Consider the following 27,175-nt stretch of genomic DNA (forward strand, 5'->3'; position numbering starts at 1 on the left):
CATATGGATATGTCATGAGAAAATACAGGTCAAGTTCGAATTTGGTCATGGTTCGATGATTTTTGGCAGAGTTATGCCCCTTTTACTTTGAAAATAATATGAAATTTTCAGTTTCCGTTCATTATCTCCCCAACGGTACAACACATTCAACTCAAACTTGACATATGGATGCGTCAAAAGAATGCGCAGGTCAAGTTCAAATTTGGTCATGGTTCAATGATTTTTGGCAGAGTTATGCCCCTTTCACTTCGAAAATAATATGAAATTTTCAGTTTCCGTTTATTATCTCCCAAATTCAACTCAAATTTGACATATGGATATGTTTTTGGAATGCCCAGGTCAAGTTGGAATTTGGTCATGGTTCAATGATTTTTGGCAGAGTAATGCCCCTTTCACTTTGAAAATAATATGAAATTTACAGTTTCTGTTCATTATCTACCCAACAGTGTTACATATTCAACTTAAATTTGACATATGGATATGTCAAAGGAATGGGCAGGTCAAGTTGGAATTTGGTCATGGTTTGATGATTTTTTTGCACAGTAATGTCCCTTTCACTTTGAAAATAATATAGATACATCTTAGGAATAAGCAGTTTATGTTTGAATTTGGTTGTGGTTCAATGATTTTAGACAAACTTATCTTTCCTGAATGTTGGAAAAATTTTGTACTTTCAGTTTCAGCACTCATACTTTTAGCCATTATTTTGGCTACAAATATGAAATATGCTATTTTTAAAAGGTTAAGATTGAATAATTTCAGTGTCTTGAACATTGTATGAAAATGGTTTGTGTTAGCATTGAATAATTTTAAGGGCTTTGAACTTAAAATGAAAAAAAAAAAATTAATGCACCATCTGAAATTTTGGCTGCATGCGGGGGCATCCGTGGCATGATGACACATTTCTAGTTCACATTTGAGCTGCGTCACGACAAAACCAACAAAATGGGTTTGCGACCAGTATGGATCCAGACCAGCCTGCGCATCCGCGCAGTCTGATCAGGATCCATGCTGTTCGCTATCAGTTTCTTTACTTGTTATAGGCTCTGTAAGCGAACAGCATGGATCCTGATCAGACTGCATGGATGTGCAGGCTGGTCTGGATCCATGCTGGTCGCAAACCCATTATGTTGGTTTTGTCGTGACCCGGCTCATTTATAATTTAATTGACAACTCCATTTGATAACCAGATAAAACAAAGATGAAATACTTTGAAATAAACAAATAGAATATCATTATCCTGTTTTACACAGATTGTGGCAATCTAACAAATCCAAAGAATGGTTTAGTGGATACATCATCAGGAACTACTTTCTTCCAAGTGGCGTCTTACTCGTGTGACACAGGGTATGAATTGTCCGACACCTCAAGTCGTTCATGTCAACTGGATGGAAATTGGAATGGAACAGAGCCAAGTTGCTCAAAAAAAAGTAAAATGAAATTTTTTTACAAATTTATTTGTGATGAAGTTATAGGGAATTCCATTTTTGATGTGGATTTTTCTGGAATTTTATTAATGGAACTTTTTAAGCACTTTATTGAATTTGTTGTGTTTAAAACAACAAGATCATTTAACATAGCTTATTCCAACAAAATGCAAATAAGATCCCATAATAGTTAGCATTTGCTAATGAAAAAGATTTGTTTGTTTTTTCACAATACCATCTTATAATTGAAAATGGCAAAGTCTGTACCTTTGTCTGGACCCATGTCTTACAATTTTTAAGGTCAAATTGTATTAAATTGACACATGTATATATAAATAGGAAAGGCCCACAAAATGCCATTTAAATAACTGAATGGTTTACTTACTTAAAAGTACACACTCTATGCATTTGGACAATATTTACATAGAACACTTTAAAGTATATTGACTATTCATGAAAGAAAACCAAATTTTCTTATTTACTTTGTTTTAAATGGTTATTGATGATTTTCTACAGACTGTGGCAGTTTATCAACAGTTATCTCTAATGGAAAAGCTTCTCAGTCCGGCACATTGTACGAGGACACAACAGTGTATACATGTAACACTGGGCATTATATAAGTCAAGGAGTTGTCACACAGACTGTTACGTGCTTGGACACGGGGAAATGGAATGGAACTGCAGTTAAGTGCATACCTGTTGGTAAGTGAACAATTTATTGTGTGTCTGAAATATGATTATAGTCTTCACCTAAAACCACTAAACCATGTGATTTGGTCAAGAAGAATGGTGGGGAGTCCGTGGCTGAGTGGTTAAGGTTGTTGAATTTAAACCAGTTGCCCCTCACTATTGTGTGTTTGAATCCCGACAGGATTTGTAAATCCCAATCCAACAAACAAACAAACCAGAAGACTGGTAGAAATTAAAATTTATTTTAATGATTATAAGTGGAAGGGATACTTAAATTGCTCTATTCCTAGAAAAACAACTTGTATATATTCTTTCAGTTCTTTTATGTTTCAAAATTTATAGTTTAATGCTTTGCCTTTTGAAGCTAACCATTGTGAAATGTAGGGGCTTCAGACAAGGAAATAATATTAAAGAGTCAGTAGAATATTGCATGATAATAATAGATGTCCTGAAAGCTGAAATGTAATTTCGGCAGAGACTGGCTTTTTCATCATAATCTTGGGTCTCCATTACCTAGTGGTTAAGTTCATTGACTTTAAACCTCATGTCCCTCATAGGTGCGGCATTTTGACAGGAACTTTGCAGTCTGTCATGTAAAGTAGTAAATTAACAAGCTTTATATGGTTTGCGGTTAAATTCTGGCCTGAAAATAATACTAAGACAGACATCTGAGGCTTTCATCCACCATCAAAGCTGAACAATGACCATTTGGCTTTTAAATGGATACAATATTATCTGGAAAGAAAACATTAAAACTTTTGTAAACTTAATGAATAGATCACTTCATTTCTTGGCCTTCTGGTGGTAGCTGAATATACCTATTGTAAATACAATTAACACAGACCAAAACCAGCCAGCACATCTGTGCAGTATGATCATGGTCTGCACTGTTTGCTTTTCAATCAGTATTTATTTTGAAATTTCCACTAAAAATGATTAATGGTTTTGTTTTATTGAAAGATGGACAAGTCCATTAACGGAGTGATATTAAGCATAGTAAAGGTTGATAAAATATTATCTTTTATTTATTGAATGAAGTGATGCTAAATACCATGATGTGTTTTGATTGTAGATTGCAAGGACCTTACAGCTCCTAGTGGAGGACAAATAATGTATAAGAATACATTTTATAACACAAGGGCTTCATACACATGTAACCCAGGACATGACTTGAATGGAACAAATGTACGAACATGTGTTGCAGATGGATTCTGGGATAACAGTGAACCTGAATGTGTGATTAAAGGTATGTGTATCATGGCTATGCACCATCTTGATAGATACATTCTACTTAACAGTTATCCAGCTAAATAATTGATCCATCCAACCAAATTATCCAGGGAAGTTACTTGACAATTCTAATATTCATTCAACTGTTTCATTTAACTAACATTTATTAAATCAAGTTGAATAGTTGATGCATCCTACAGCACAATTTCTCAGCTTAATAATTGACATCCAGTCAGCCCACAATGTTCAACAGGGAGAGCATTTGAAAAGTAATTCAGGAGTCACTGGAATGATAAACGCAGCCAGCTCAACAGTTATCCAGGAAAATAATAGACTCATCTAACTAAACAAATGTCAATCTGCATTGTAGCTCATTGATATATGACCATCCACCTAAACAATTAACTCAATGATATATCCATCCACCTAAACAATTAACCAGCCAAATGATTGATCAATCCAAGTAAATAAAATTAATGAAATCCAGTGCAATGAATAATCTATCCTGCCAATAAATTAACCCACTAAATGAATATTGTCCTTCTGAAGATAAGCCCAGTCCATTTTTCAGTTAACCTGCTAAATGTATAGTTAAAACCATATTGGCTTATGTATTTTAATGTAAAGATATATGGTATGGTGATGTATTTTTAGACTGTGGTGAACTGAAAGATATTGGCAATGGCAGTGTTTCTGCACCAGTAACAACTTTCGGACAGGCAGCATTGTATACATGTGACCTTGGTTACTACATAGCAACAGGGTCACAATCCCGCAAGTGTAATGAGAGTGGACAGTGGGAAGGAACTAAACCTACTTGTGATCTATATGGTATATACAATATTAAATAGATATTTGATATGAAGGACATCTAGGGCTCAGTTTGTTTATAATTATGAAGGGAATTTGTTAATCTGTTGATAAAATGAATAATCTGGCTAAAATCATGTTTTCCGGGGAACGTTACCCTTTAGTAAATTTGACTTCCATATGATTTAATTTAAAATTTTTTTGCCAAGGTTTTGGAGAATTTTATGTACATTAAAAAGGGGAAAAAAAAGTTTAATTTTAAAAAATTTCCCTTTTTATGTTGTTCAGGAAGAGACTGAGAGTTTTTCTACAACTTGATATCATTGTCATGTATAGAAACTTCTTTTAATTTACTTCATAATACCCATTGAAAACCTGTATGCCAGACTAGCTTGTACATCTTAGCAACCTGTACAGATCTTGTTCTCTTTTAAATTATAATGTGACAAGTTTAAGCTTAAATTTTCAAATTTTCATATTGATATCCCAAAAATTGATAATGAATAGTCCCAAGAAAAGGATGCTGGACATGTCCTTTTAAAAAATTCACAAGTGTAAGGGTTAAAACCACATTTCTTAATGATAGACATTTGACAGTTGTGTAACTAGGTGTTTGTCTTATTCAGATTGTGGAACTCTAAAAGGTGGAAAATTTAACAGTGTTGTATTGTCAGGCACAACATATAACAGTACAGCAGTGTATACCTGTAATACAGGCTACTATGTGACTGATGGAAACCTCACTAGAACCTGTGGTGATGGCAACTGGAGTGGGACTCCACCTACCTGTACAATAAGAGGTATGATTGTTGTTACAGAGATATCCATGGTCCAGTGGTTAAGGTCATGAACTTCAAACCTCTTCCACATCATTGTTGTGGGCTAGAATCCTGCCTGGAACTTTGGATGCTAGCATCTTGAATGTTGGTGATTTTACTCTGGTGCCTGCCTGTCTAAAGTAATGCAAAGAAGGACACTTGTTGTCTTTCTCCACCAGTAAAGCTGGAAAGTTGCCAAATTACTTATGAAGTGTTAATTAAAGTCTAACATCTCATTATTCAAAAAGCTTGATAACATGTTAAAAAGATGTATTATAGACAATGTGTTTTTATTCATCTTTCTTATCTGATAAGCTTCAAGAACTAAACTTGTTTAATGTAATAAAATAGCAATCTGGGAGAGGTAACCTCTGCTTCTCAACCCAGCGATTGTGTATCTAAGGCCTACTGTGATCTTTACCATGTGTCTTCAGCAACACTGCTACTGTTTGGTTACAGAAAAAAATTGAGATCCATTGAGAAGAAAGCTTCAAGAATTTTTTTCAAGCTAAAATTTATCTGTTTAAACTTCTCAAACAACTTATTCTTCAGAAGAACAGTATTTTAATTAAATTAATTGTAATTTGCAACATTTTAATTTGTTTTAATATTTACACAGTTTTATGCCATGAAGCAGTTTTTATTAGCTCACCTAGAAAGACATAATCCATGGCCTAGTGGGAAAGTTCATTGACCACATGCCCTTCACTGCCTTGTGTTCGAATCCAATGTTGGATTCTTTCATGTGAGAGCACCATCCAGTTAGCTTTCTGAACATCAGTGGTGGCTTTAAGTGCCCACTTAAGTGTTCAGTAATACAAGAAGGGGCATCTGAGATCTTCCTTAACCAGTGTAGGAGGAATATTGTGATATGGAGTGTCTGTGTGACTTAACAGATGTTTCAGCATATCTTGGTCTTTACTGGTTGAAAGAGTAGATGAAGTTGCAGGCTATGGGTTAAGGACCAATTTAGGATATGGAAAAATGTTTACTATGTAGATTTTTGTTCATTTTGATCTACACCCAACCAAATTCCCTTAGAAGTAAAAGCCACAAAAAAAAAATCTGGTAATTCTTACATAACAAAAACTATGTTGATAAGACTTGTAACATTACAAGACATTTAGAGGATTGGACATAAATACTTACTTACTATTGCTCAGTCATTATCCACTTTTGAAATTGTAATGTTCTATAATTGTACAGATTGTGGGAAACTTAGTAACCCTGAAAATGGAACAGTATCTGTGATCTTGACAACATACCTGTCAGTAGCAGACTATAAATGTGAGACAGGATTTTACAACTCCAGTGGGGACTGGCAGAGAACATGTCAGGCTGATGGAATGTGGAGTGGAACAGAACTACAGTGTTTAATATATGGTAGATACTTTGTTGATGTAACTAAAATTTCTAATCAAAAGACAAATTAAAGAAAATTATTTTTGATATGCTCAGAGTTAAATTGACTTGATTTAAGTTTTAAGCTTTTCTGCAAATAATTCTGATAGTATTCTTCAAACTTTGTAAAATTAATGTTTTGATTTTATTATTAAGCCCCAATTTCGAAGCAAAGGGGGTATATTGCTTTGCACTTGTCGGTCCGTAGACCAAATGGTTTCCGAGTGATATCTAAAGAACCCTTAGGCCTAGGAACTTCAAACTTGGTATGGTGATTGGTCATGACCAGTAGATGACCCCTATTGATTTTGGGGTCAAGGGGTCAAAGGTCAAAGTCACATTGACCTTGTAAGAAAAAACTGTTTCCGATCAATAACTAAAGAACCTTAAGACCTAGGAACTTCAAACTTGGTATGGTGATTGGTCATGATCAGTAGATGACCCCTATTGATTTTGGGGTCAAGGGGTCAAAAGTTAAGGTCACATTGACCTCTTAGGTAAAAACGGTTTCAGATCAATAACTAAAGAACTTTCAGGCCTAGGAACTTCAAACTTGGTATGGTGATTGGTCATGATCAGTAGATGACCCCTAATGATTTAGGGTCAAGGGGTCAAAGGTCAAGGTCACATCGACCTCTTGGGTAAAAACGGTTTCTGATCAATAACAAAAGAACTTTTAGGCCTAGGAACTTCAAACTTGGTATGGTGATTGGTTATGACCAGCAGATGACCCCTATTGATTTTGGGGTTAAGGGGTCAAAGGTCAAGGTCACATTGACCTTGTAGGTAAAAACAGTTTCCGATCAATAACGAAAGAACCCTTAGGCCTAGGGACTTCAAACTTTATATGGTGATTGGTCATAATCCGTAAATGACCCCTGTTGATTTTGGGGTCAAGGGGTCAAAGGTTAAGGTCACATTGACCTCTTAGGTGAAAACGGTTTCCGATCAATAACTAAAGAACCCTTAGGCCTAGGAACTTCAAACTTGGTATGGTGATTTGTCATGACCAGCAGATGACTTCCTATTGATATTGGGTTAAGGGGTCAAAGGGCAAGGTCACATTGACCTTGTAGGTAAAAAAATGCTTTCCAAATCAATAACTTAAGAACCCTTAGGCCTAGGAACTTCAAACTTGGTATGGTGACTTGGTCATGACCAGCAGATGACCTATTGATTTTGGGGTCAAGGGGTCAAAGGTCAAGGTCACATTGACCTTGTAGGTAAAAACGGTTTCCGATCAATTAACTAAAAACGCTTAGGACTAGGATCTTCAAACTTTGTATGAAGATTGGTCGTGACCACAAATGACCCCTATTGGGTTTTGGGTCAAAGGTCAAGGTCACATTGACTTTGTAAGTAAAAATGGTTTCTGATCAATAACTTAAGAATGCTTAGGCCTAGGAACTTCAAACTTGGTAGGGTGATTTGTCATGACCAGCAGATAACCCCTATTGATTTTGGGATCAAGGGGCCAAAGGTCAAGGTCACATTGACATTGTAAGTAAAAACAGTTTCTGATCAATAACTAAAGAACTCTTCGGCCTAGGAACTTCAAACTTGGCATGGTGATTGGTCATGACCAGCAGCTGACCCCTATTGATTTTGGGGTCAAAGGTCAAGGTCACATTGACCTTGTCTGTTAAAACGGTTTCTGATCAATAACTAAAGAAACCTTAGGCCTAGGAACTTCAAACTTGGTATGGTGATTTGTCATGACCAGCAGATGACCTATTGATTTTGGGGTCAAGGGGTGAAAGGTCAAGGTCACATTGACTTTGTAGGTTAAAACGGTTTCCGATCAATTAACTGAAAACGCTTAGGCCTAGGAACTTCAAACTTTGTATGATGATTGGTCGTGACCAGCAGATGACCCTTATTGAGTTTTGGGTCAAGGGATCAAAGGTTAAGGTCATGACCAGTAGATATTTGATAACCCTTATTAATTGTTTAATCACTGGGTCAGAAGTCATGCATAATAATCTTATCACATGACTAATTGGCTGCTGATAGGGGGCATACATGTTTTACAAACATATCTTATTTTATTCTAAATTGTATATTTTAGATTGTTCTGTTCCATCTGACACTGGAAATGGTACAGTAAGATACACAAGTACAACATTTGGTTCTAGTGCAACATACAGGTGTAATGAAGGTTTCTATACCAAGGATAATGTGACAGTTACCTGTGGCAATGGGGCATGGGATGGTTCTGTACCTGTGTGTTCTATCTATGGTAATTTTTTTAAAAATTATTTTGTGGAATTAAAGCAGCATGCCTGCAGATTCATACAAATTTTCATGAAAATTTTTAACAGGAATGTCTCTGCTCGTCAACAAACAAAGAAGGAAAATTGCAATTGTTCCTAATTGAGCACTATCTATACACAGAGCATTTTAACAGCCATGAAAGTGTCTCTAATTCAATAGAATGGCAGTTGTAACTCTATGAAGACCACTAATGAGTCTTTTTATGGTTAGATTGTTTTAGTGGGAATAAGAACAGCAAATTCCTTTCTTTTGAAAATTGGTCTTAATGGCTGAGCTATCTTAATTATCTGGTGGTCAACTTAAACCAGGGTTTCTACTTAAATCTTGATAGATTTATTAAAAATAATATGATTTTGTCTTTTTCAGATTGTGGAACTCTAAAAGGCGGAAGCTTTGATAGTGTTGTATTGTCAGGCACCACATATAACAGTACAGCAGTGTATACCTGTAATACAGGCTACTATGTGACTGATGGAAACCTCACTAGAACCTGTGGTAATGGCAACTGGAGTGGGACTTCACCTACCTGTACAATAAGAGGTATGATGGAGCATGCTATTCTGTCCAGTTAGCTCATTAGGTAGTTGGACTGTGAATTGGGCGACTGGGGTTCGATTCTCGGATGGTGCAAGTCACCTTTGTTGTGATTGATCATGGAATCCTTTCTACGGTCATTCGCACTGTACCTCTGCTCTGGCATGTACAGAAGTTACATTTCTGAGCAGAAGTGAAGGCAACTAGTACTGGTAAAATGCTTGACAACCTGCGCAGGAACGATTCTGTCTTCTGGGTTGCCGTAAATACTGTAATGCTTGTTATGTTGGGAGCTGCTTGCAGTAAATGTTGCCTTTATTTGTTGATCATAATTTTTTGTATTTGAGTATTTCTGGTTCTCTTGAACAAACATTTATCATTAAGGAGGTAAAATATTACTACTTGGTAACCTCTTTAGTTTGAATCTTTCAGAGTTTAAAATAATTTTAGAGTGATCTAGGGCTTATAATTAATTCTTTAATGTTATAATTTTTGTACAAAAGAAAGTGGAAGAGCTTTTCAAGTTGTTATTTTATGGCATACCAATCTTAAACGATTTTTGGTAATATTGTCAGAAATATATTTTGATACTGTGAGGGAAATTTCAAGAAGATTTCGATGTCTAGAAATATTCATTCATTGTTCCATCAGATTGTGGGAAACTGAGTAACCCTGAAAATGGAACAGTTACTGTGACCTTGACAACATACCTGTCAGTAGCAGACTATAAATGTAAGACAGGATTTTACAACTCTAGTGGAGACTGGCAGAGAACATGCCAGGCTGATGGAACATGGAGTGGAACAGAACTACAGTGTTTAATATATGGTAGATATGTTAAAATGTATTTCATAAAAAATGATTTAAGTTTTGGACAAGAAAAAGTCATTATTGCATGGCTGCAAGTTTCAGGCATATGACTGAAGCTCAGGTTATTTATGCTCCCTGAAAAATTTCGGGGGAGCATATAGTCGCCGCCTTGTCCGTCCGTCTATCCGCACTCACAGGAGAGTAATTATGTGGCTAGAGGGACAATAGGTAACTGTTCTTTCTCTTTGATGTCATTCATTCCGTAATGCTTTTATGTGGCTATTTTCTTTTGTGTGGCTAAAAAGAACAATAGAGAGAACAATAGAGTAGCCACATAATTACTCTCCTCTTAGAACGTCTGTCCGTCCGTCCCCTTTTCTTGTCCAGGACATAACTTTGAAACAACAAGAGGTATCAACATGAAACTTTGTAGGTAGATAGATCTTATTGAGTAGGTGTGCAGTGCACAAAAACCGTAACTCTGCCTTGCCTAATTTTTGAATTATTCCCCTTTGTTTATTTTTACACTTTGAACTTTGTCCAGGACATAACTGTAAAACTATAAGAGGTATCAACATGAAACTTTGTAGGTAGATAGATCTCATTGAGTAGGTGTGCAGTGTACAAGAACCGTAACTCTGCCTTGCCTAATTTTTGAATTATCCCCCTTTGTTTATTTTCACACTTTGAACTTTGTCCAGGACATAACTCTAAAACTATAAGAGGTATCAACATGAAACTTTGTAGGTAGATAGATCTCATTAAGTAGGTTTGCAGTGCACAAGAACTGTAACACTGTCTTACCTACTTTTGGAGTTATTGCCCTTTGTTCATTTTGACACTTTGAACTTTGTCCGGGACATTACTCTAAAATTATATGAGATATCAACATGAAACTTTGTAGATAGATAGGTCTCATTGGGTGGAAGTGCAGTGCTTAAGAATCATTACTCTGCCTTGCCTTATTTTGAAGTTATTGCCCTTTGTTTATTTTTACTTTTTGACTTTTGTCCGGGACATAACTTTAAAACTATTATAGATATCAACATGAAACTTTGTAGGTAGCTAGATATAATTGGATAGAACTGCAATGCTTAAAGAACCTAAACAAAGCCTGGTCTAATTTTTGGAGTTATTGCCCTTTGTTCATTTTAACACTTTGAATTTTACCCGGGACATAACTCTGATATCATCAGGAAACTTTATAGATTGATAGATCTCATTGAATAGAAGTGCAGTGCAAAAAAACATAACTCCGCCTTGCCTAATTTTGGAGTTTTTGCCCTTTGTTCATTTTTAGCTCGACTATTCGATAAGAATAAGTAGAGCTATTGCAGTCACCCGAGCGTCGGCGTCGGCGTAGGCGTCGGCGTCGGCGTAACCACTTATGTTAAAGTTTTTGTAATAGTTCAAATATTTTCAAAGTCCATTGACATATGGCTTTGAAACTTTGCACACTTGTTCACCATCATGACCCCAACCTGTAGACAGGAGGAGGTAACTCTATCAAGCATTTTGACAGAATTATGCCCCTTTTTCGACTTAGAACTTACGTTAAAGTTTTTGTAATAGTTCAAATATTTTCAAAGTCCATTGACATATGGCTTTGAAACTTTGCACACTTGTTCAACATCATGACCCCAACCTGTAGACAGGAGGAGGTAACTCTATCAAGTATTTTGACAGAATTATGCCCCTTTTTCGACTTAGAATTTACGTTAAAGTTTTTGTAATAGTTCAAATATTTTCAAAGTCTATTGACATATGGCTTTGAAACTTTGCACACTTGTTCACCATCACATGACCCCAACCTGTAGACAGGAGGAGGTAACTCTATCAAGCATTTTGACAGAATTATGCCCCTTTTTCGACTTAGAATTTTCCGTTAAAGTTTTTTGTAATAGTTCAAATATTTTCAAAGTCCATAGACATAATGGCTTTGAAACTTTGCACACTTGTTCAACATCATGACCCAACCTGTAGACAGGAGGAGGTAACTCTATCAAGCATTTTGACAGAATTATGCCCCTTTTTCGACTTAGAATTTACGTTAAAGTTTTTGTAATAGTTCAAATATTTTCAAAGTCCATTGACATATGGCTTTGAAACTTTGCACACTTGTTCAACATCATGACCCCAACCTGTAAACAGGAGGAGGTAACTCTATCAAGCATTTTGACAGAATTATGCCCCTTTTTCGACTTAGAATTTACGTTAAAGTTTTTGTAATAGTTCAAATATTTTCAAAGTCCATTGACATATGGCTTTGAAACTTTGCACACTTGTTCACCATCATGACCCCAACCTGTAAACAGGAGGAGGTAACTGTATCAGGCATTTTTTTTACTATCAAGCACTAAGAATAGTCGAGCATGCTGTCCTACCGACAGCTCTTGTTTTTATACTTTCCTGTGTCCAGAACCTTCTCGGGGAGCATCACCCGGTTCAACCGGTTCTTGTTTGTGACAAATTTCATCATGTTTTACTATTACATTATGTAGGAAAATGATTATGAATTAAAGTTTTTAGGTTTTTCCAAATTTTCAACATGCACCCATGTGATTGTTTTTTGTTTCTCCAGTAATTGAAGTTACTGCTAAAATCTTACATTCAGTTTGTTTACAGTCATGCTTATTTTTGTTTGGTTGGTTTTACAGCGCACCAACACAGTAAAGGTCATATGGCGCCGAAACATGAAAGATGATTTTGGCTAACCTCGGTGTTACAAACTTGAAGCTACACCTGGGTCCTATTTTACACTCTGTAGACTATATAGTTGATTGTTATTTAGGAGAAATGAAAGTTGTTATGACAGTAATATGGACTCCTTCTTGACTAAAATGTATTTCCTGCTATGAGTTTGAATTGTACATTGTTTAAGTTTGTTCCATGAATGGATTATCAAAAAAAATAATGCTATAATTCAGCAACAAACAGAATTGAACATGTCTTGTGGTTGAGACATCTGGCCCTCAACCAAGGCGTCATGAAATTGAAACTTAATAGGGTCTCAACTATGTGTCCTCGTATGACACCAGTACAGGATAGTTCCAGGAAGCTGAATTTTGATTCGAATAAACTTAATGCTTTTATCACATTTGAGCTAGAAATTCTATGTTTAATCTAATAGAATTAAATCTGGTCAGTCTCAGGCATTCGTGGTTAAGTGGTTAAGGTTGCTACTTCAAAACACTCTCCCCTCATCGCTCACTACTGTGGGTGAAACCCAACAGGGACTTTGGATTCTTTAATGTGACGGAGCTATCCAGCTAGATTACAGAAGTCGGTGGTTCTACTCAGATGCCTTTTGTGTCTAAATAATTCACTGAATGGCACCTGAGGTCTTCCTCCACCAGTTAAGCTAGAAAGCTGCCATATGTCATTCTGTGTTGGTGCTACTTAAAACCCAACCAAAATTAAAAAAGTCTGATCAGAAAGATGATAATGTCATTGTTATCACGGTCATCAAGATTAAGGAGGATATCAAAGAATCTATTAAAGTAAAAAGTTACACTTATATAATAATGTCGATCAGTTTTCCTCGGCTTTATAGAAAAAGTACAGAAAAGGAATCCCTAAGGAACACCCAAAATGGCAAAATTGAAATTCTTTAATAAGTAAGTAACATTAAAATTATGTTGTATATTTCAGATTGTTCTGTTCCATCTGACACTGGAAATGGTACAGTTAGTTACACAAGTACAACATTTGGTTCCAGTGCAACATATAGCTGTAATGAAGGTTTTTATACCAAGGATACTGTGACAGTTACCTGTGGAAACGGGGTTTGGGATGGTTCTGTACCTGTGTGTACTATCTATGGTAATATCATAAGTAGAAAAAAAGTAATGTGATTCAAGTACTAATGTTTTCTTTCAGGCAAGATATTTAATAATGTGAATGGTCCTTATTAAAGCATCTAAATGTAAGGGATGTTTTGTCTTATATTAATCCCATTTCAGACTGGGCCCTTGTTTTTGAGTTTTTCATATGTTAGGCTTTTAAATAAACTTGGCATGAATGTATATATCAAAAAGAAAAAAAAAATCTTATCAGTTGCTTTTAAAATCCTGTTGCAAAGTATTGAGCTCTGCACTTTGGGCGCAAAATGTCACAGTGTGAGGAAAATGTGCGGCCTCACTTGGACTCAAACTCGGGACCCGCAGAATACCATGCAGCAACTCTACCAACTGAGCTATCAGGCTTCTAACACATCTTCTCCCCTAAATAGTGATAAGTTCTGAACCTTGACATACAAGTGCAATTCTAACACTGTATTTTATGCTTCATATATTTAGATTGTGGGGATCTATCGTCTGTTGTTGTTAATGGATCTGCTGTTTTCTCTGGAACAACATACAACGAGACTGCTGTATATACATGTAATGATGGCTTCCTTATACAGAAGTCACGCAGCAAAAATATGACCTTGACTTGTGTAACAGGCGGTAATTGGGATGACTCTGTTCCAACTTGTGTACCTGTTGGTAAGTAGAATTACATTATATTAAATTTTGTGAAGAATTTCATGTTATCTCTTTTATTAAGCATATATTAATGTTGCAAAAAGCAGATTTGTTCACCTTTTTGAGTTGCAGTAGATGATATAATTATTTACTTCAAAGTGCATTGGAGATTCTTTTCGGGGATTAATATCTTGTCTTTGAATGTTAGGATACATTTTATTTCAGTTTTGAATAGTACTGCTTATTTATTTAACCAACCTTGGAATGGTTTATGGTTTTACCCTGGTATTTGCTTACGCTTGTTATAATGCAGAAGACTTTTGAAAAAAAACCTGGAAATGCATTCTTGTCAAAGTAGCAGAAAAAGGTTTTTCATAATTATGCTTTACGCTTTGTTTTCTAATCTACTAATGAAACTTTTAAAGTAACATACAGGCAGATACGTAGAATAAAAACAGATTTATTTAGACTTTGATCCTAGACATGGTCTTAGAATATGATAACAGAAACATTTTAAGTAAAAAAAAATTGATTTGGTGTTATCGTCTCATTTAGATTGTTTTCGAGTGATCTGCAGTGCACCTTTAAACTTAAAATTATGAACATTCCAAAAAGATAATAAATGGGATATAAGTTTTGAGTTTTGTCTGTAGATTGTGGAAGATTGGATGCACCATTGAATGGTGATGTTGATACAAGTAAAGGAACGGGATATCTGCATGTGGCTGCCTACACATGTAACAAAGGTTATAGATTGGAAGGCTTCAATATACGCACTTGCCAAGCTGATGATAATTGGAGTGATAAACCACCTGTATGCATGATATATGGTAAAGTTTGCATAGATTTACTGATAAACCACCTGTATGCATGATATATGGTAAAGTTGGCATAGATTTACTGATAAACCACCTGTATGCATGATATATGGTAAAGTTTGCATAATCCCATTACACAATCCCATCTCTTTTAAACATAATGAACTAAATTTAAAACAACAAAATTTATTGTAAGCCAGCAGCAGTTATTGTGATGGGTCTCCATCCCCTCATTCTTTGAACCTAATTCAAACCAAAAGTCTTGCGGAATAAACTTTTTTCTTTTTTCGATAATTTTGAGTATAATTTACATGCATTGAGATTTCCATGTGTGGGGAGGAGGGAAGGATAATGGGACAAAATATTTTATTGAAACTTACATGTTCTTAGTTTTTTTAGCTCACCTGACCACGAAGTGGTCATGGTGAGGTATAGTGATGGGGCTATGTCCGGCGTCCGTCGTCGTGCGTTGTGCGTCGTTCGTCGTCAACAATTGGGTTGTTAACAGTCAATCAGTTTTGATTGGATCATCATCAAACTTTGTCAGAATGTTTGTCTCAATGAAATACAGATTGAGTTTGAAGATGGGTTATCTTGGGTCAAAAACTAGGTCACAGGAGCTAAAAATAGAAAAAGCTTGTTAACACTCTAGAGGCTGCAGTTTTCATCCAAATATTCGGGAAATTTTTCAGGAAGGTTGTTTTGATGATATCTAGGTCAAGTTCGAAGATGGGTCATCTCTGGTCAAAAACTAGGTCACGAGCTAAAAATAGAAAAAGCTTGTTAACACTCTAATAATTGGGTTGTTAACAATCTAGCAGTCACAGTTTTGATTGGATCATCATCAAACTTTGTCAGAATGTTTGTCTCAATGAAATACAGATCGAGTTCAAAGATGGGTTATCTCGGGTCAAAAACTAGGTCACAGGAGCTAAAAATAGAAAAAGCTTGTTAACACTCTAGAGGCTGCAGTTTTCATCCAAATATTCTGGAAATTTGTCAGGAAGGTTGTTTTAATGATATCTAGGTCAAGTTCGAAGATGGGTCATTTCCGGTCAAAAACTAGGTCACAAGAGCTAAAAATAGAAAAAGCTTGTTAACACTCTTATAATTGGGTTGTTAACAATCTAGCAGTCACAGTTTTGATTGGATCATCATCAAACTTTGTCAGAATGTTTGTCTCAATGAAATACAGATCGAGTTCAAAGATGGGTTATCTCGGGTCAAAAACTAGGTCACAGGAGCTAAAAATAGAAAAAGCTTGTTAACACTCTAGAGGCTGCAGTTTTCATCCAAATATTCTGGAAATTTGTCAGGAAGGTTGTTTTAATGATATCTAGGTCAAGTTCGAAGATGGGTCATTTCCGGTCAAAAACTAGGTCACAGGAGCTAAAAATAGAAAAAGCTTGTTAACACTCTAGTGGCTGCAGTTTTCATCCAAATATTTTGGAAATTTGTCAGGAAGGTTGTTTTGATGATATCTAGGTCAAGTTTGAAGATGGGTCATCTCCGGTCAAAAACTAGGTCACAGGAGCTAAAAATAGAAAAAGCTTGTTAACACTCTAGTGGCTGCAGTTTTCATCCAAATACTCTGGAAATTTGTCAAGAAGGTTGTTTAGATGATATCTAGGTCAAGTTTGAAGATGGATCATGTCTGGTCAAAAACTAGGTCATAGGAGCTAAAAATAGAAAAAGCTTGTTAACACTCTAGTGGCTGCAGTTTTCATCCAAATATTTTGGAAATTTGTCAGGAAGGTTGTTTTGATGATATCTAGGTCAAGTTCGAAGATGGGTCATCTCCGGTCAAAAACTAGGTCACAGGAGCTAAAAATAGAAAAAGCTTGTTAACACTCTAGTGGCTGCAGTTTTCATCCAAATATTCTGGAAATTTGTCAGGAAGGTTGCTTAGATAATATCTAGGTCAAGTTCGAAGATGGGTCATCTCCGGTCAAAAACTAGGTCACAGGAGCTAAAAATAGAAAAAGTTTGTTAACACTCTAGTGGCTGCAGTTTTCATCCAAATATTCTGGAAATTTGTCAGGAAGGTTGTTTTGATGATATCTAGGTCAAGTTGGAAGATAGGTAATGTCCGGTCAAAAACTAGGTCACAGGAGCTAAAAATAGAAAAAGCTTGTTAACACTCTAGTGGCTGCAGTTTTCATCCAAATATTCTGGAAATTTGTGAGGAAGATTGTTTTGATGATATCTAGGTCAAGTTGGAAGATGGGTCATGTCCGGTCAAAAACTAGGTCACAGGTGCTAAAAATAGAAAAGCTTGTTAACACTCTAGTGGCTGCAGTTTTCATCCAAATATTTTGGAAATTTGTCAGGAAGGTTGCTTTGATGATTTTCAGGTCAAGTTCGAAGATGGGTTATTGTCGGTCAAAAACTAGGTCACAGGAGCTTAAAATAGAAAAAGCTTGTTAACACTCTAGTGGCTGCAGTTTTGATTAAAATATTCTGGAAATTTGTCAGGAAGGTTGTTTTAATGATTTGTAGGCCAAGTTCGAAGATGGGTCATGTCTGGTCAAAAACTAGGTCACAGGAGCTAAAAATAGAAAAAGCTTGTTAACACTCTAATGGTTGCAGTTTTCATCCAAACATTCTGGAAATTTGTCAGAAAGGTTGTTTTGATGATTTCTAGGTCAAGTTTAAAGATGGGTCATCTCAGGTCAAAAACTAAGTCACAGGAGCTAAAAATTAAAAAAGTTTGTTAACACTCTAATGGCTGCAGTGTTCATCTAAATTTTCTGGAAATTTGTCAAGAAGGTTGTTTTGATGATATCTAAGTCAAGTTGGAAGATGGGTCATCTCCGGTCAAAAACTAGGTCACAGGAGCTAAAAATAGAAAAGCTTGTTAACACATTAGGGGCTGCAGTTTTCATGCAAATATTCTTGAAATTTGTCAGGAAGGTTGTTTTGATGATGTCTAGGTCAAGTTCGAAGATGGGTCATCTCCGGTCAAAAACTAGGTCACAGGAGCTAAACATAGAAAAAGCTTGTTAACACTCTAGTGGCTGCAGTATTGATTCAAATATTCTGGAAATTTGTCAGGAAGGTTGTTTTGATGATTTCTAGGTCAAGTTCGAAGATGGGTCATCTCAGGTCAAAAACTAGGTCACAGGAGTTAAAAATAGAAAAAGCTTGTTTACACTCTAGTGGCTGCAGTTTTTATTCAAATATTCTGGAAATTTGTCAAGAATGTTCTTTTGATGTTTTCTGGGTCAAGTGCTAAGATTGGTCATGTTCGGTCAAAAACTAGGTCACAGGAGCTAAAAATAGAAAAATCTTTTTAACCCTCTAGTGGCTGCAGTTTTGATCCAAATTTCCTGGAAATTGGTCAGGAAGGTTGTTTTGATGATTTCTAGGTCAAGTTTGAATATGGGTCGTGTCCAGTGAAAAATTAGGTCACATTGCCCAAATATGGAAAAATCTTTATAACACACTAGAGGTCACATGTTTGACTCAGTCGCATCAAACTTGGTCATGATGCTTGTTTAAGACATTGCTTGGATGCGGTTGTGTCAGGTGAGCGATCCAGGGCCATCATGGCCCTCTTGTTTCATATATTATGTACAATTAAACAATACATGTTTTATGTAATAATTGTGTTTCAGATTGTAAATCGCCACCAGATGTAGCCAATGGTACGCTCTCTGTTAATGTGACAACATTTTCTGCAACTGTGACATATACATGCAACACAGGATTCAACCTAAGTTCAGGGAATGAAGTAAGAACATGTGACCATGGTGGCTCCTGGAATGGCACACTGCCAACATGTACATTATATGGTTAGCCATAATTATGCATTTTGATGTGTATGCTTTTGTATTTCTATGTTTTTATACCCCCGCACAACAAAGTTGTAAGGGGGGTATACTGGAATCAGCTTGTCTGTCCGGCCGTCCGGCCGTCCGTCGGTTTTTTCTTGTCCGCCCAATAACTTAAGATATCTTTGACCCTTAGTCTTCATATTTGGCATGGAGGTTAGTCATGATTAGTAGATGACCCCTATTGATTTTGAGGTCACTAGGTCAAAGGTCAAGGTCACAGGGGCCTTGACTTCAAAAAGCTTGTCCGCCCAATAACTTAAGATTCCTTTGACCTACAGTTTTCATATTTGGCATGGAGGTTAGTCATGATTAGTAGATGACCTCTATTGATTTTGAGGTCACCAGGTCAAAGGTCAAGGTCACAGGGGCCTTGACTTCAAAAAGCTTGTCCGCCCAATAACTTAAGATTCCTTTGACCTACAGTCGTCATATTTGGCATGGAGGTTAGTCATGATTAGTAGATGACCCCTATTGACTTTGAGGTCACCAGGTCAAAGGTCAAGGTCACAGGGGCCTTGACTTTAAAAAGTTTGTCCACCCATTTACTTAAGATTCCTTTGACCCACAGTCTTCATATTTGGCATGGATGTTGATCATGACTATAAGGTGACCCCTATTGACTTTGAGGTCACTGGGTCAAAGGTCACAGGGACCTTGACAAAAAAAAGCTTTTCTTCTCAATTGCTTAAGAATGTCCTGTCCGCAATGTATTGATTTTGACATTTTCACATTTGAAGCTTGTAGAATACATAACTTAGCAATGCACTGGCTTAGTAACCTCAGATTTGGCAGGGAGGTTGTCCTTGAGCTCTAAATGGCCACTGTTGATTCTGACAAAGTGGTATGCGGGGGTATTCACGCCAACATAGTGGCAGTTCTAGTTTCTATTTGTAAAGGAAAACAAATTTTATTATCTTTTGGTACTTAAATTTGAGAATAATACAGTTTTATACACAGTTTTTGTGTCGCCTTGAAAAGGTGAATTATATGGGGGTTACTTTTGTCGGTGGCGACTGTGTCGGCGTCTGTGTCGTTGTCGGCGTCGGCGTCCCCTAAAGCTTGTCCGGAGCATAACTCAGTCACTATAAGTCTGATTGACTTCAAACTTGGTATGCATGCTTCTTTCAATAACCCGAAGTGCAGTGCACAAGAACCGGTACTCTGCAGTTCTTATTTTTTGAGTTATTGCCCTTTCTTAATTTTCATACTAATTTTGTCCGGGCCATTTCTCATCAACTAAAAAAGCTATGGACTTGAAACTTCATAGGATGATAGATCTCATTAAGAAGAAGTGCAGTGCGTAAGAACCGGTACTCTGCACTTCCTAATTTTTGAGTTATTGCCCTTTGTTAATTTTCATGCTTTATTTTTGTCCGGGCCATTTCTCCTAATGTATAAAAGCCATGGACTTGAAACTTCATAGGATGATAGATCTCATTAAGAAAAAGTGCAGTGCATAAGAACTGATACTCTGCATTTCTTATTTTTTGAGTTATTGCCCTTTGTTGATTTTCTTACTTTATTTTTGTCCTGGTCATTTCTCCTCAAGTATGAAGGCTATGGACTTGAAACATCATAGAATGATAGATCTTATTGATAAGAAGTGCAGGTCACAGAAACTGCTGCTCTGCACTTATTATTTTTATGCCACCGCAGCATCTGCGATGCGGTGGCATATAGCGATTCACCTGTGTGTGTGTGCGTGTGTTTGTGTGTGTGTTATATAGATTATATAGTGAACTTAAAAAATCTTCTTGTGAAAAACCACGAGTCCAATTTCAACCAAACTTGGCAGGATTGTTCCTTGGGTGAAGGGCTTCCAAAGTTGTTCATAGAATTTAATTCCATGCAGAAATCTGGTTGCCATGGCAACCAAAAGGAATTATAAGAATAAATTTAAAAAATCTTCTTGTAAAGACCCAAAAGGCCTAGAGCTTAGATATTTTGCATAAGGCATTGTCTGGTAGACCTCTACCAAGATTGTTCAAATTATAGCCCTGGGGTCAAAATTGGCCCCGCCCCGGGGGTCATTGGTTTTCCTTATATGTATATAGTAAAAACTTATAGTAAAATCTTCAAAAAAAATTCTTCTAGCAATTGACAAATGCTAGAGGTTAGATATTTTGCATGAAACATTGTGTAGTAAACCTCTAGCAAGATTGTTCAAATTATAGTCCTAGGGTCAAAATTGCCCCCGCCCTTGGGGTCATTGATTTCAATATATACATATAGTAAAAAATAAATAAATCTTATTGTCTGAAGGTACAAGGCTTAGAGCTTTAATATTTGTTAAAATAATATCATCTAAAGGTACTCTAAAAAAGTTATTCAAATTTTGCCTCTTGTGTCAAAATTAGCCCCGCCCCGGTGGCCATAGGTTTTCCTTATATATATATAGTAAAAACTTAAAAAATCATCTTCTCTAAATTTACAAAGGCTAGAGTTAAGATATTTTGCATGAAACATTGTGTAGTGAACCTCTTGCAAGATTGTTCAAATTATAAGCCCTGGGGTCAAAATTGGTTCCGCCCCGGGGTCATTGATTTTCATTATGTACATATAGTGAAAAAATAAAAAGTATTTTTGTCTGAAGGTACAAGGCATAGAGCTTTTGATGTTTGATATATAATATCATTTATAGGTCCTCTACCAAAGTTGTTCAAAATTTTCCCCTGGTGTCAAAATTGGCCCTGCCCGGGGGCAGTGATTCTCATTATGTACACATAGTAAAAACAGAAAATAAAACAAATGTTTTTCTGAATGGAGAAAGCTATAGCTTAGATATTTGACTTGAAATGTTGTTTGGTGGACCTGTATCAAAATTGTTTTGAATTGAACCCTTGGGTCAAAATTATGCCTTGCCCAAGGGGACAGTGACCTACTTTCTTGTCCTTTGATGTACAGCAATGACATTTTGACCATGTGCACAGTTTTATTTGTAAAATTGAACTTTGATATCAGGTGACCTAGATTTTGATGATGTGACCTACTTTCTTGTCCTTTGGTGTACAGCTATGAAATTTGAACCATGCGGTGGCATAGCATTTTTCTCAAATGCAATCTTGTTTTAGTTATTGCCCTTTGTTATTTTTCATATTTCATTTTTGTCCTGGCCATTTCCCCTAAACTACATTGCTCACAAGGCGACACATCCGACTCGCGGAGTTCTAGTTTATATGGACTTGTGCAAACAGTTCACACTTTTAGACTTAGCTTCATTAAAAGCAGGTCCATTCAATAATATGTACATTTATGTAGTCAGACCAAATGATTTTGTACTGAACATATAAAGCCCGTAGCTTTGCAAATGTCTATTCCAAATTCAAAGCCAGCCAAGTGATTTATGCAATTGTAATAGCAAAAAAAAATTTGGCAAATAAAATGAAAGAAAATATCTTGCACAAAAGCAGGTAAAATAGAGACATAAGATCTTCCATGAGGTGTCTTATTTAGGAAAGAATCATGAATTGAGTGTGTGCCGAACTTTATGATATTTCTTATACAAGTTCAATGTAAGTCTTGATGATCTGATAACTGCCTAATTCTTTTGTCACATGATATTGATATATTAAAGCTGTAATGTTTAACAAAAAATGGCACTTTCATCTATTAATATTGAACAGAAAAAGGTACAGAAGTGTTATATGGAATATATGACATGGAAAACAAGTTATGTCATATGATAATATTTGTTTTCAGATTGTGGTTCATTATCCAATCCTGGGAATGGCACTGTGACATCAAAAGGACAGAAATACGGTGATACAGCTGTTTATAATTGTGATAAAGGTTATAATATAACAGCTGGTGATGGAAATAGAACTTGTGGTGATGGCACATGGGGTGGACAGGAGCCGACATGCACAATCAGAGGTGATATAAGTGTGTCTTCAGCTTACTTTTTTGAGCTCATTGTCTTAAAGATTTTGATTTATTGTGTTAAAGGTCTTGGCAAGGCACTGATGATAAAATTGGTATTAAATTTAAAGCATCATACATAGATATCTTGCTTTGAAAGAATGCAAAATCCACAAAGATGAATAATTATTAATTTCCAAAATAGTGTGCTATATAGCATCTGTATTTCTTTTTCACCAGTAGCATGTTGTTTGACTTAAGTAAAAGCTGGCAAACACCAAAAGTTAGTTTATCATTTGAATGTCCAGTTGGCTCGTATTTAATTAATTTATTCCAAAAATAACTGTTTCATTATGAAGGAAGGTATAAGCTTATAGACACTTTCAAATTTGTTCCTGGAACCAGTCAGTTCTAAGAAATGATCACTGTCAAGTTTCTTGCTCTAGGAAACAACCTAGCAATCCTTAGATTACAAGTCTAATGCATTAACCACCTGGCCACAATTCACAGCATTTAGTTGTTGGGGTATATTTTAGGCTGAATCATATTCGATAGAAGTTGGATGTATAAAGTAACGGATGCAATTTAGGCAAAGTAAATAAATTTGTTTTCTACTTTTGTAAGGAGAAATATTTGTTAATGTTTATTTTGTATGATTATGCAGATTGCGGTCAGTTGAGAAATCCAGAAAATGGACAGGTGTTAACAACTAATGGTACAACATACATGCAAGTTGCTACGTATACATGTGACACTGGTTATTACACTAAAAGTGGAGACGATTCACAAAAATGTGAAGCAGATGGGACATGGTCTGGCGAACCTTTAGTTTGTGCTATTCATGGTAAGTTGACTATTTTTCTGTGCTATTTTCCCATTCACCTGTTATTATGACTATTCTGGGAACTGTTAGTAGATAATTTTTTTTAAATTAGTGGTTTCATTATCATTTTGCTGTATCATAAAGGGTGATAAGAGCTTTTCTGGGCCTTTTTGGATGTACACATAGTTTTGCACCTCAAGGTAATATTCATACAACATTTTTGGACCAAAACTGAACATGTTGTTTTGCTTGAGGTGTGATGTAAAGAATGTGTATTAAGATTATATTCATAAACCTTCAGGATAAAATATATGTGAAGGTTTGTTAATTTAACAGATGGCATATAGTTAAAGGAAAATTGTTGTACAAATTTGTGATAAAAAAATTAAATGAATGAATCATTATTATTAAATTGAATAAAGAAAAATACAACATTAAACTGGAAATTTTTAACTTTTTGATCAAACTTTATTTGATAGTGAAGTTGATGAGAAATTTGTTTTTCTGTTTGTTTTTAGACTGTGGCTATTTATTTGATATCACACATGGTAATGTAACATTGACTGGTACCACTTACAATGAAACTGCTTCATACAAATGTAAGACTGGTTACTTTATAAGCTCTGGTGACCAAACAAGAACTTGTAGAGAATTCTGGACTGGATCTCAACCTGTCTGCACAATATATAGTCAGTATACACTTATTTTATTGTTTTATTATCTAGTTTATAGAATTCAAACTGCAGCACCACCTAAGTGGCAGAGTGTTTGCCTTCATGCTTAGGGCACCATCAATTTCAATGCTTCATGTCAAATATCAAAATATTTCTAGAAGTTGCTTTAAAATTCATAAAATGTACTTGTAAAGATATGGGTTACTGGTCACAAATATTTATCCTTTGGCTTCCATAGGGGATGTTATCCCTCTTTGTTTTAGATCTTTGCAAAAGTTTAAAAAATACTGATGCATACTGACGGACATGCTGAAAAATATGTGTTTTATTTTATAATTCATTAACTTAATTCTTAACATTGATAAAATTTAGAAAATGTGCTTCATTGTTTATTAGAAATGTTATGCTATTATTATTAAAATTTATTGAAGATTGTGATTTTACATTGTATCTTCATCTTATTTAAGATTGTGGTTCAGCTGGTAGCTTGGAGAATGGTGGTGTGGTTGCTATAGGAACACAGTATAATGATAAAGCTACATACATATGTAATGAGGGCTATCTGATCAATGGAACAGAAACAAACACTGTACAGAGGGTGTGTGAGGAAGGTGGAAAATGGAGTGGTCAGCTTCCAACCTGCTTCTTAGTTGGTATGTGTTGTTTTGTTTTGTGTTTTACTAAGCATAGGTCTGTGTCTCAACATAGCAGGATATAGTATTGCAATATGATGATCTGTTTCTATTTCTTTTCAATAAAAATGGTTAACCTGCTGGAACTGAACGTGTTAAGCCTTTGCCACCAGTATAGAGCCAGGCCAGCCTGCACATCATCCATGAAGTCTAACCATGCTCTATACTGTTCAATTTTAGCTCAATTTTAGCATTTTAATATTGAAATTCCTTCAACTTAGAATGAACAGTTCCAAAATCAAATCTTGGCAAATTCATAACAAAATTGAACAGGTTAAGGATAAAAGTTGGAGGGATTTCTTGATATTTTGGTCAAGGATAAAGTGGCTAAAAACAAATGTTCTTTTTCTTAAAGTTACTTGTACTCTTGTATTACAGATTGTGGTATATTACAAAGTCCTGCTAATGGTAAGGTAGATTTGAGTCAAGGTACTGGACTTAAAGACATGGCTGCTTATACTTGTAACAAAGGATATAGACTTGAAGGCAAAAATGTGAGGGCATGTCAACCATCTAATATCTGGGAAGGTCAGGAACCAGCCTGTATCATTAAAGGTGATTACATAGTTATGCTTTCCTTATTCTTCCACTTACCTCAGCATTGAGCGGGTTTTAGGTGTACATATTTTCAAGTATTAATCCAGATATGATTTAACTTGACACTTTATTTGAAGGCAATGTTTATAATGCCATAAAAGCTTTATGTTAAAGTCAATGGTTCTACTGAGTTGTGAAGTAATGCATTGAGGGCTACCTTAGGTCTTTCTGTACCATTAAAGCCAGGATAGCATCAGTGTGATTCAAAATCCAACCAATTCATGAACTATGCCAAGTTTGCAACATATTGCTCAAAATCAGGTAAGTACTTAGACTACATAAAAATTATTTAAGAAGCTACCTTATTATTGCATTGAGTAGACACCACTTGCAAGACTTTTTTTTTAAACTTCGCATCAATGAGGGACTCATAATTGAAACAAATTGATAAAAATAGGGGACACTTTTATGGGAAAGTTTTAAGTTATCTTCATTACTCTCAGAAATGTTTTTAAGGCAAAGATGGGCACCATAAAGAATTTTCCCAGTATTACTTCATTACTATCTATATAAATCAATTTAAAAAGAATCATCATATATATTGTAGACTGTGGAACTCTTGATAACCCAACTAATGGAGTAGTGACTTTATCTGGTACAACATACCAGGAAACTGCTACATACACTTGTAACAACGGCTACTATATCAGTGCTGGAAACCAAACAAGGTCGTGTAGGTCAAGTGCTGTCTGGGATGGTGCTGAACCAGTGTGCACAAAGAGCATTGGTGAGTGATTAACCAAATTAAAATTTTATTTTGATAGAAAGACATTTTTCACGATTTTTAGCTCGACTATTCGATTAGAATAAGTAGAGCTATTGCAGTTACCCGAGCGTCGGCGTCGGCGTCGGCGTAACCACTTATGTTAAAGTTTTTGTAATAGTTCAAATATTTTCAAAGTCCATTGACATATGGCTTTGAAACTTTGCACACTTGTTCACCATCATGACCCCAACCTGTAGACAGGAGGAGGTAACTCTATCAAGCATTTTGACAGAATTATGCCCCTTTTTCGACTTAGAATTTACGTTAAAGTTTTTATACCCCCGCACAACAAAGTTGTAAGGGGGGTATACTGGAATCAGCTTGTCCGTCGGTTTTTTCTTGTCCGCCCAATAACTTAAGATTCCTTTGACCCTTAGTCTTCATATTTGGCATGGAGGTTAGTCATGATTAGTAGATGACCCCTATTGATTTTGAGGTCACTAGGTCAAAGGTCAAGGTCACAGGGGCCTTGACTTCAAAAAGCTTGTCCGCCCAATAACGTAAGATTCCTTTGACCTACAGTCGTCATATTTGGCATGGAGGTTAGTCATGATAAGTTGATGACCCCTATTGACTTTGAGGTCACTAGGTCAAAGGTCAAGGTCACAGGGGCCTTGACTTCAAAAAGCTTGTCCGCCCAATAACTTAAGA

At 35.8% G+C, this 27,175-nt stretch overlaps 1 protein-coding gene across 1 annotated transcript in view; it reads left to right on the forward strand.

Moving 5' to 3' along the window:
- LOC132737129 (sushi, von Willebrand factor type A, EGF and pentraxin domain-containing protein 1-like) overlaps positions 1 to 27,175 on the forward strand; it is a 74,006-nt gene that overhangs the window by 40,647 nt on the left and 6,184 nt on the right. The window contains exons 27-45 of the mRNA XM_060724384.1: positions 1,254 to 1,430; positions 1,944 to 2,129; positions 3,190 to 3,363; positions 4,002 to 4,178; positions 4,784 to 4,957; positions 6,182 to 6,358; positions 8,445 to 8,615; positions 9,017 to 9,190; positions 9,836 to 10,012; positions 13,646 to 13,816; positions 14,293 to 14,481; positions 15,102 to 15,290; positions 18,896 to 19,072; positions 22,814 to 22,987; positions 23,637 to 23,816; positions 24,314 to 24,484; positions 24,937 to 25,122; positions 25,540 to 25,716; positions 26,306 to 26,485. Of these exons, the coding sequence (XP_060580367.1) occupies positions 1,254 to 1,430; positions 1,944 to 2,129; positions 3,190 to 3,363; positions 4,002 to 4,178; positions 4,784 to 4,957; positions 6,182 to 6,358; positions 8,445 to 8,615; positions 9,017 to 9,190; positions 9,836 to 10,012; positions 13,646 to 13,816; positions 14,293 to 14,481; positions 15,102 to 15,290; positions 18,896 to 19,072; positions 22,814 to 22,987; positions 23,637 to 23,816; positions 24,314 to 24,484; positions 24,937 to 25,122; positions 25,540 to 25,716; positions 26,306 to 26,485 (3,381 nt within the window). The remainder of the gene's footprint in view (positions 1 to 1,253; positions 1,431 to 1,943; positions 2,130 to 3,189; positions 3,364 to 4,001; positions 4,179 to 4,783; positions 4,958 to 6,181; positions 6,359 to 8,444; positions 8,616 to 9,016; positions 9,191 to 9,835; positions 10,013 to 13,645; positions 13,817 to 14,292; positions 14,482 to 15,101; positions 15,291 to 18,895; positions 19,073 to 22,813; positions 22,988 to 23,636; positions 23,817 to 24,313; positions 24,485 to 24,936; positions 25,123 to 25,539; positions 25,717 to 26,305; positions 26,486 to 27,175) is intronic.

Source organism: Ruditapes philippinarum, unplaced genomic scaffold (assembly GCF_026571515.1).
Source record: "Ruditapes philippinarum isolate M1 unplaced genomic scaffold, ASM2657151v2 ctg1146_1_1_1_1, whole genome shotgun sequence".
NCBI classification, from domain to species: Eukaryota; Metazoa; Mollusca; class Bivalvia; order Venerida; family Veneridae; genus Ruditapes; species Ruditapes philippinarum.